Source organism: Notothenia rossii (assembly GCF_949606895.1).
Source record: "Notothenia rossii genome assembly, chromosome: 10".
NCBI lineage: Eukaryota > Metazoa > Chordata > Actinopteri > Perciformes > Nototheniidae > Notothenia > Notothenia rossii.
In genome coordinates this window covers 31909274-31920206 of record NC_136908.1, presented here as the reverse complement: position 1 = coordinate 31920206, position 10933 = coordinate 31909274, and the positions used below count along the sequence as shown (strand labels likewise).

Here is a 10933-nt window from a genome sequence, read left to right as displayed (position 1 = left end):
CCCGCACTAGCACTTCATTTTAAAACATCCAGTGAGAACGCATCACGTAATGATCTTGAGAGGCAAAAATACAAGGGACTTCTCAAGCACCTAACCAACTCAGGATTCGTAGAAGATTTGGCTGTCATGAAAGACATCCTGCGTGAACTCCAGAGCCTGTCTCTCAAGCTGCAGAGAAGAGAAATGACACTTGTGGACTCAAGTGTCCACATCAAACAAACCATCAATGTTTTGACCGCCATGAAGACGACCGGGGGGAGATCAACGAAGAAGGCTGAACAGGGCGTCTCATCAGGCTTTTTTAAGGACGTAGAGCTGACAGAAGGCAGGGGGAAAATAAACAAGCCTCGTTTTTATGAATCGGTGGTTGCTACTCTAACCAAGCGCTTACCGGAGTCAAGCTTGGTCCAGGCGCTCAAAGCACTTGATAAGCGCTTTTGGCTAGGAGAGCGTTAAGACTTGACTTTGTATGGCGAACAAGAAGTACACCGTCTGGCTAAATCGCTCGGAGAACCAGCCAGGGACGCCGTGGGGCAGTTTAGAGACTGGAAATTGCAGGGCACTCCACCGGGCAAAACACTGGAACGGCTATGCATAGCAAGTCGCACTTACCTCCCCACGTCTGCTGAGTGCGAGAGAGGCTTTTCCGCCGTGAATAACACCGACAACCAGAGCCGCAACAGGTTGCGCGAGGAGAGCCTGTCTTCGCTTCTGTTTGTGGACCTAAAAGGACCCCCTTTGGACAAATTCGACCCAGTGCCGTTCGTGAAAAGCTGGATTAAAGCAGGACATCGTCTCTCTTCTTCTTGGAAACCAGGACGGCAACGAGAAGAAGTCGAGCCAAGGCATCTTTGGTCTATTCTCACTTAAAGAGCCTGTGACACGAACCCAACAACTGTTGTGCAATGAAATAGTGGGCTACTAGTAATCTCGAACCATCAGTTTAAAAAAGAAAAAGCGATACCGTTCCGATAAATATCAATAATTTCGAAAATCGCGGGAAAATTCCTTCGACTCATTTTGAGGTTTTGGGGGAAGCCGGAAATGACGTCAATGCGGGAACGCTTCACTGTGCGGCGAGAGAGCCAAACACGGACAAAGTGTGTTGTCATGCGTAGAAATGGTGAATTACTGAGTTTAGGCACGTTAATAACGTTTTAATGAAGTTGACTACAGTATATTCATATTTGTTAGTGCTTTCATGTCAATTCGGCGAACATAAACATAAATGATCGTGAAGAAGATGATGATTAAATTAGGATTAAAAATCGGTAGTGAGAGCTGCTGAATTTCCTCCCGTCGGATGTGATATAAAAACAAATCGATTATTTTTGTAAACTCAAGTGGATGAAACTACATTTATTAATGCTTTCATGTCAATTCGGCGAACATATGATACATTAAATGATCGTGAGGATGATGATTTAAAAATCTTTTGTTTGAGCCGGTCTGCATTTCCTGATGAGAAAACAAACCTTAGCTTTTTGTAGTTGCAGACTCAGTGGTGTAGTGGGCGTTGGACGCGGGGATACGCCGTACCCCCACTTATTTGAAACATGATTTTTTTTTGTAATAGTCTAATACATCTAAAATCATTGCCAGTGTTATCAGTTGCAAGTGTGTGTTTGTTGTAATAATGACGAAAACATAATAGGCAGATTTCACAGTAATTATAATAAAAACGTAGCTCAAGCATTTATGCAACTTGATTTGAAGCGTGTGTGTGTGAGGGGCAGAACTGTGTGGGTGACCAGGTGTCCCGCACTGTGCGGGACTGCACACACAGCATTTTTATTATTTGTCCCGCGTCCCACACATTGAGACTATGTCCCGCATTTGAGTGATAGTCGCGCAGAAAGGCCGGATCGGTTCGCTGACAGCCGGCACCGCCCTTTATTATTATATTGTCTAAACGGCATCATGTAAATTGCGCTGACAGGCGACACAGAGGTCCCCAAGCCCCCCCCCCCCCCCCCCCCCCCGTTGACAGTTCACGAGCGCGTCCATAGTGTCTCCCGTCCACCCACCACCCCGTCCACCCAGTAAAAACATCCCCACTACACCACTGGTTGTAGTAGTACACCAACATGGATTAAACGTGTGTTTAATGGATAAAATGCACGGATTATTATTATTATTATTATTATTATTATTATTATTATTATAATTATTATTATTCCCACTCCGAGCGGGACACTAGGTCCACCGTTTCCCCGCAGCGAGGCTCCCCCCGTTGACAGTTTACGTGGGCTGGGCTGGGTGCAGTGGCGGACTGGCCATCGGGACGAATCCCGATGGGCCGGTACCGAAGTGGGCCGGTCGGATAAGTCACTAGCACATCCCCCACTCCCCCCGTTGACAATTTACTAGTGGTACCGAAGTGGGCCAGTCGAGAGTCCCAGGCTGATTTTTAGTCCCAGTCCACCACTGGCTACATGACCGTATGATCGCCCATATTGACGCACCTAATTCCTAAACTTCTAACAGATACAAAATAAACCGATCCTTCAGCCTCATATGAGCTCTCAGACACGTTCAAAATTAAACTGTCATCGCTGTCTGAGCTTGCTGCTGTGTGCGCCATCGTGCGTTTACATGCAGATGCTGGGATCCTGAACGGTGCAGCTGGAGCGCTGTGCCCGCATTGACGTCACCCATAATTTGGCGGGACTTGAAGAATCCCCGAGAAGATCCAGGAAATGGTCAACATTGAAGGGCAGATGACTGGTTATAAAAAGTACAAATATCCAAAATCAGTTCAGTAACGGTTTTCAAGGGGACAATATTTACTCAAATTGATGGGTTTGGATGATGGGGGAAAATCGTGTCACAGGCTCTTTAAGGTAAAAGACTATTTTTTCGATCTTTGCTGTGCATAAGATGAGCGTGTGCGTATGTCCTGTGTGGATTCCGGGGTTAAGAAGAAAAGCATAATTAGCCTTGGCGTTCAAGTTGGTGTGTGTGTGTGTGTGTGTGTGTGTGTGTGTGTGTGTGTGTGTGTGTGTGTGTGTGTGTGTGTGTGTGTGTGTGTGTGTGGGTGTGTGCAGGCCTGCCCCTCCCTACACGCAGATCACGCAGACTGTGTGTGTGTGTGTGTGTGTGTGTGTGTGTGTGTGTGTGTGTGTGTGTGTGTGTGTGTGTGTGTGTGTGTGTGTGTGTGTGTGTGTGTGTGTGTGTGTGCGTGTGTGTGTGTGTGTGTGTGTGTGTGTGTGTGTGTGTGTGTGTGCGTCTGAGACCAGCTCTGCTCGCATAGAATCGAAAACAGATGGTTCTTTAACGGTCGCGTATTCATTCATATGAACGTTAGAATATATAATTATTTGACAGCGCCCCGGTTGAGAAACGCTGCTACTACTGATTGTCTTGGATTGCATCCATGAAATATTGTATAGGCCTACTGCATATTGAGAAATCTTCGACCGGTATATTGCGCAATAAACGGGAGATGGGGACCCCCCGATTATTGACGGGTATTTCGCACACTGGACCGAACCGTTTGAGACCCACTGAGATAACTTAAACTAAGTTAACTATCTAAAGACTCAGAGAGTAATTTACCTCACCAGAGCTATAGTTATCAGCCTCTCAGTCTGACAGCAAAGGACTTTCCCTCCACCTTGTTGTTGAAACAGCTCCTTATATCCGTTAGCGCAGCTAGCTAGCACCAGATGCTAACAACAATACACGTAACCGGTGCGCGCGCTTTCTCGCTCGCTCGCGCCACACATACACCAACACACACCCTTCCGAGCTTGAATGACACACAGAGACCAATGGAGGGCATTAGTATGATCTGTATGAAAGTGGCAATGTCGGCAGGCCACGTCATGTAGACAGCCAGTCACCCTCTGTGAGGCAGAGTCAGACCCACATTTGCGCTGCGTTGCGTTTACAATATATACGTATATTGCCGGCGGCTGAGTACCGGCATTTTACTGAGTACCGGCACCTTGCCGGTACTCAGTAAGAAGTGCCGGTACCACATGGGTAAAAATCAGAAGTGCCGGTACTGCGTACCGGTGAGTACCGGCCCAATTCAAGCACTGGTTATAATATCAGCGCGGCCGCGGTCAGATCAAAATGCCTCCGAATGCAATTTGAATAGACCTACAGCCAATCAAAGCTACGAAACGTTGGGTCTGCTGCGTCATGCATTACTGATACGTCACGTTCACAGTGAAAAGTCCCCAAACTCGCGCCGAGTAAATTGCAGACAGACAGCAGAACTTCTAGGATTAATTGTATATTTCAGATGGATAGATTTGTTCTTAAACGCCCTCGCATTGAGGTACAACAAGTCGAACAGGTGCTTTAATGCGACTCTACAGGGATGCCTTTACGGATTTACACAGACTCATATGCATTTCCCTGACTCTGCCAGTGACCTCTGCTGGCTGCGAACGCAGCTTCTCTTGTCTCCGTCGCATCAATAATTATTTAAGAAACAGCAGTGGTGATGCACGGAACAGCAACCTGGGCCTGCTGGCTATCTATAGGCTAGTTGCACAAGATGGCGTCTATCAACTTCCGGCGGCTGGGTGTGAGCCTGAGTACTTCCGGTCTTCGGTGTGGAGTTGTTTGGGGAGTTAGCGATATACATACGATAGATAGAGAGAGAGAGAGAGATAGATAGATAAATAGAGAGAGAGAGAGAGAGAGATAGATAGATAGATAGCTAGATAGATAGCAAGATACATACAGTAGCATACAGTTAGCATACAGATAGCGATAGATAGCATAGATGATGAGTGGTAAAGAAAAGCGATTGGCCTTCCAGCGGGTAAGAAAGTCGGCACTACATTGCTGTGTGCCCCTTTGTACAAATAAGTCCCGTTATAATCGGGAGATAAGTTTCCATTCATTTCCTATTGATGCTGAGGTAAAGGCTCAGTGGCTGATCAAGGTCCGTAGGGACAATTTCAGCCCCACAACAAATACCCGTGTGTGTAGTAGGCATTTTCGACCAGGAGACTTATTGGTCACAGCTGTAGGACTGAACAGAGTAAAGAAAGGAGCTACACACCTATTCTCTTTGCTTGGAATAACTACGAGCTACCTACACCAAGACGTAATGTTTGGGAGCGTCGGCCGAGGGCAGAGAGTCCCACCCCGGACATGACAGCTGAGTACGAGGTGGAAACACTTGCGCCGCCGGATCATGACTACTCAGTAAATCCAGCGACGGCAGTGATGGCAAATCAGGTGGCCGACGAGAACGAAGCCTTGAAAATCCAGGTTAGGGAGCTCCAACACCAGCTGGAAGTGTTACAACTGAGATCTCGTTTCGGGATACAACGCCTGGCAGGGACGAGGACATTCGTTTCTACACCAGGTTTGTTTATAAGGTTTGTTTATAAGGCTATCAGGATGTTGTTATGGTCACTAATTTGATAAACACTTTTCATTTGGGGTAGCTAACTTAAGAAACAAAACTATGTCTAACATGAACAATATTACATTCTTAGATTTGCCACAAGCATTTCCTCGCCTTTTGAAAATTGGTGGAGCCTGCAGCCAACACCAAGATGGTGCGGATCACCAACGCCAAGGCATCCTCTGCCAGCAGCTCGGATTCCTCTCAACCATCAACAACGGTAAGCAGCATACAAGCATGGATGTATATTAATAATTATGCACGTTGCGCACTATACCACCGTTTAACAAGTGCATCACTCACAAAACACACACAAAACACACACACACACCCACCCACCCACCCACCCACCCACACACACACACACACACACACACACACACACACACACACACACACACACACACACACACACACACACACACACACACACACACACACACACACCCCCACACACACACACACACACACACACACACACACACACACACACACACACACACAGAACAACAAACCCCAGGAAAATGTGTTACAACTGTACCCGGTCTCCCCTATAACAGTATCTACAGTATGCCTAACACTTATTTGTTTTCACAGAAACTTCCACCCATAGATGAGCTGCTGCTGTTCCTCATGCACATGTCAGTGGGCCTATATCTGAGGGATCTAGCAGAACGGTTTGGCATTCACCGCACCACAGTCAGCAGAATTATTTCCACCTGGACACACTTCCTCTACCAACTGCTTGGAAGCAAACGTCTGTGGATCCCACGCGAAGTTGTCAAAGCTCACCTTCCACCAGATTTTTCAGCTTTCCCTGACACACAAGTGGTGCTTGACTGCACTGAAGTATTCTGCCAGACTCCATCATCTCTCCTGCTGCAGAGTGAGGTGTTTTCTACATACAAGTCGCATGCTACATTCAAGGCCATGATCGGCATGGCACCACATGCCGTTACATTTGTGTCTGGCCTGTATGCAGGATCTATGAGTGACCGGGAGATCTTCAAGCTGTCTGGCATCGTGAGCCTGCTCACACCAGACATGTCGATAATGGTCGACAAAGGGTTCCTTGTGGACAATCTGGTTGAGTGTAAAGTGTACCGGCCTGCCTTTCTGCACAAAAAAACCCAAATGAGTAGGGAGGATGTCAGGCAGACTCAATCCATTGCACGTCTGAGGGTCCATGTGGAGAGGTGCATCAGAAGAGTCAAAGAGAACAAACTATTTGACAAAGCCATACCACTGTCTGTGTGTGGAAGCATTGAGGAGCTCTTCAATGTGGCTTGATTCCTGGTCAACTACCAGAACGGACCACTGGTAAAAGCATGGGCAAGCCTGGGCAGCGATTAGTGATGGGAATTATGGCTCTTTGAAGGGAAAATAAGTGAAATAATCACCAGGATAATGATTGACTGTATTGCCAGACCTAATGTCAATAATCTTCTATGTAAACATGACACAAGGTGGCGCCATATCCATGTCAGTGAATGTACTACTTTGAATTTACCCTCTGTATGTGTTAAGTAAATAAAGTTGTCTTGCCTTGAATGAAATTCACGCAACTCTTTATATTAGATACTGTGTTTTTAAGTGGCGATGGAGATTATTTGTTGACCCTGCTTTAAAGGATAGTTTGCCTTTACAAATGGTGCGCTTTATCACTGCCTGGGTTTTGGTTGAAGTGCATCCAAATGCTGCTGCGTTTGGCTCATTTTCCATTTTCAAAAGAATCGGCTAATGAATATAACTAATATATATTATATATAACTAATGAATTATAACCTCAAAACAAATGCACACAAAAATAACATAGGGTACAGTTCATAATATAATAAATCCACAATATGATAACATGATGTAGTGTGGTACACTAATGTTTCATTTCATTTCAAACCTTTATTTATTCAGATTGGTCCCTTGACATCATAGATCTCTTTTACAAGGGAGACCTGCAGCAATTTAAGTTCCACATGAAACATAAAACAACATAAAAACAAACAATAGAGGATATCATACAACATATTTACATACTTATCAACCTTTACAAATACCCATAGTTTCAGAAAGCATTTAACTTAGACGTGCTTTAAAAACATTCAGAGAAATAAAATTGCTCAATTTCATATTCAAATATCAGTAACTATATCGCTATCTGTATGCTATGTATCTTGCTATCTCTTGCTATCTCTCTCTTGCTATCTCTCTCTCTCTCTCTCTCTCTCTCTCTCTCTCTCTCTCTTTCTCTCTCTCTCTCTCTCTATCTATCGTATGTATATCGCTAACTCCCCAAACAACTCCACACCGAAAACCGGAAGTACTCAGGCTCACACCCAGCCGCCGGAAGTTGATAGACGCCATCTTGTGCAACTAGCCTATAAGCAGAGGAGTAAGGCACTGGATGTCCAGAGTGTCATTGACATTTTCGCTTCCAACCACAACAACCGGCGGATCGCGCTACTTTGAGAACGTCAATAGTGAGTTTTGAATATATTTTGGAAAAATGGGTCATTTGAAAAAGTGTTTTGTATGACAATAGAGACACAGGCCACCTGTTGTGTGCTGTATCTGTCTCTCTCCGTTTACCTGTGTGTGTCTGTGTCTCTCTCTCTCCCTCTCTCTCTGTCTGTCTCTCCCTCATTATCCCTCTCTCTCTCCCTCTCCATGTCAATTCTATATGCAAACTTTTCTTGTTTCTGCCGCTGCGTAGCATGTTGTAACAACGTGGAATTAGCAGAATAGGCTATTGTATTGTTTAACTCACACCTGTTGCTCTCGATGTAATTTAGCTGATAAAAGGAGGCTAATAAAAGCCTCACGCGTGGCGTTTCACTGTCAAGGGGTGCGATATAGCGTGTATGTAATTACATTACAAATACTGACTTGAGCCCCACCACTGTATGGGTTAGCCCTACCATAGACCATAGACGGACCCAACAAAAATACTCTGGCGCCGCCACTGCGCACACACTCAAACGGACTCGTGTGTGCCTGACTCTACCAACAGGCTTTCATGATTCTGTTTAGATATGCAAGTATAAGCCATGATAGCTTATTTTATTAACACGCTAATTTGATATGAAAATCAATGGAGGCTGAGTTAACTTTGTAGGAAAACCTACCGTTAGGCCTGTCACGATAATTAATTGTGTTGGACGATAAATTTTTCTGGAAATTATTGCGATAAACGATAATATTGTTGGCACTGTTTTAAGACCATTTTAGACATAATGATAATATATAATAATAATTCAAGTACATCCTTTCAAACATAACTTTTTATTGAACATTCAACATTGCAAATGAAATGTGAAATAATATTAAAATATATAAATTATATATAATAAATAAAACAAATTAATTAAATTATAATAAATTAATTAAATCACACACAACCAAAACAATAAATTAATTAGATTCAGGCTGGAAAACAGAGCTCTCTCTCTCATATATATAAATAAATAAATAAATATGAGCACACATTATCTCACAAGCAAAAAAAACCTCCCTAAAACAACAGTCAAGTGTACAGTCCACTGTCAAAGACCCAGATGCCTCAACAGGCCATATCCAAATCTGTTTTTCTAAGTTTTCGAGCAAGGAACACCAACATGTTTGCATTGTCGGGCAGGGGCTCTCCATCTCCAGCTGCAGTGTTTGCTCCCAGCTGGGAAAACGGAATGGGGTGGTTGTGTTTTAGGTGGTTTAAAATGCGTGGTATTGCCTGCTTTTGTCGCTACCTTTTTTAAACCAATGCGACACACCGCCCGGCTCATTAAAGTCCGTAGGTTCGCCTCGTTGATTTGGTTTGAATCCAAAATACTGCCACACCGGAGAATCGAGATGTGTAGTTAGGTTTTGTAACCAATTCCATTTCACTTTAAATTCCCCGCGAGTAAGTCACACGTTGTCTCCCACTTGTCGCTATATTATTAATTTGGCTGCTACGCTGCTGCACGTGCACGTGGAGTGTCCTGACCTGGCTGTGTGTCAGCCCCGCCCCTCACAGCGCGCTTGGCAGCCACAGCGCTCCAGGCTAAAATGCTGGTCACATCTTTATGTAAACGGCAATTTATCGAGCTCAGAAAAGTTATCGAGTCCATTTTTATTTATCGTACGATAAGTCAATTTAGCGACAGGCCTACCTACCGTCCATGACTGCCCCTGAGCTGTGTTTTATTAGTTAACTTCATATTTTTCCTTTCCTATAACATTTATTTTCCTCTCATATTAACAGTGTGGATCATTGAGACAGCGTGGCGTCCAGAGTCTTATCCCGTTTTCCCACTTCCTCTGAGGGGACAGCACGGAGGGGGGGGGCATGAAGAAAGAACTGCACCAGCTTCATCCACGCTGGCGTTACTGTTATCACTTGCTCAGTGTTATTTCATTTGACCAAATGTCTTTACATATACATTTAATAGATTTTATTATTATCCACTTTTTGGTTTTATGTCCTTTTTATTTAAAACATTCTTTGAGACTTCATCTTCTGGTTCAAATTTCAATAAATATAATTTGTATAATCATTCTTTTGTCTTTATTCTACATGAAAATGTTAGAGATTTCATTCAAATCTGTTGATTATTAATATCTTCCTCAGGCTAGGAATAGTATGTCGAATTTGTAATGCTAAATGTATATTATTTTCTCACAGGATATAGAATGAAACTACACCGGTTTTATCCATTGTGTATGAATGCTTCAGCTCTTCAGACCAACATAGTGAGATGTGAGCATGTTCCTAATTGTGTTGGTTTGCAACCTAGGTCTGTTCTGTTTAATAAAGCAAATCTGCCACTTTTGTATTGCAGAATTTGTTAAATTAAAGCAGTCTTTAATTGTTTGTCTAAACATAGCAATATATGCTTTTGAAATGTAACATGTCTTTGAAAAATAATAGTATCCAGTTTATATTGTGTATCACCTTTAGCTTGAAAATACATAGATGTGTTTTTTTAATCTATAAAATTAATAGACAGACACTTTGTCAATCCCAAATTGGGAAATTATTTAACAGCAAAAGTGTGTTCAGGTATTAAAATATTTATAGTTGGAATAAAGTATTGTGCCTCTCTGAAGAACCAGCACCTTACCGTGGTAGAGAGGTTTGTGTGCCCTGATGAACCTGGGGGCTGTGTTGTCTGGAACCTTGTGTTCCTGGTAGGGTCTCCCATGGCAAATTGGTCTCAGGCAAGGGGCCAGACTAAGATTGGTTCACAAGACCTCATGAAAGACGACACACGAAGGGAGGATACCCGGCCCGGAGGAAGCCCGGGGTCCCCTTCTGGAGCCAGGCCCAGAAGGAGGACTCGTCGGCGAGCGTCTGGTGGCCGGGCTTGCTGCGGAGCCCGGCCGGGCACAGCCCGAAAAGGCAACGTGGGCAACACCTCCGCTTCTCCGTCCCGCGGGCCCACCACCTACGGGAAACAGCGATGGGGTCGGGTGCGCTGCCAGAAGGGTGGCAGTGAAGGCAGAGGGTCTCGACGGACCAGACCCGGGCGACAGAAGCTGGCTTTGGGGAAGTGGAACGTCACCTCTCTGGGGGGGAAGGAGTCG

General features: G+C 44.4%; 1 protein-coding gene across 2 annotated transcripts; it reads left to right on the top strand.

The window, feature by feature from the left end:
• The first annotated feature begins 2735 nt into the window (after nucleotides 1–2735).
• LOC307021835 (uncharacterized protein) lies at nucleotides 2736–7087 on the top strand. 2 transcript variants are annotated; one of them, XM_079654310.1, is made up of 3 exons: nucleotides 2736–5332; nucleotides 5466–5594; nucleotides 5972–7087. In XM_079654310.1, the coding sequence occupies exons 2-3, from the start codon at nucleotides 5526–5528 to the stop codon at nucleotides 6662–6664; spliced, it is 762 nt and encodes a 253-aa protein (XP_079510436.1). In that variant the 5' UTR covers nucleotides 2736–5332; nucleotides 5466–5525; the 3' UTR covers nucleotides 6665–7087. The 2 variants fall into 2 exon arrangements, with proteins under 2 accessions (XP_079510436.1, XP_079510437.1); XM_079654311.1 differs by having other exon boundaries at nucleotides 2736–5345.
• The last annotated feature ends 3846 nt before the right edge of the window (nucleotides 7088–10933 follow it).

Coding starts and splice junctions, on each gene's coding strand:
- LOC307021835 (XM_079654310.1), top strand. CDS start 5,526: ATGGTGCGGATCACCAACGCCAAGGCATCCTCTGCCAGCAGCTCGGAT. Junction 5,595..5,971: donor CCTCTCAACCATCAACAACG/GTAAGCAGCATA, acceptor TTGTTTTCACAG/AAACTTCCACCCATAGATGA.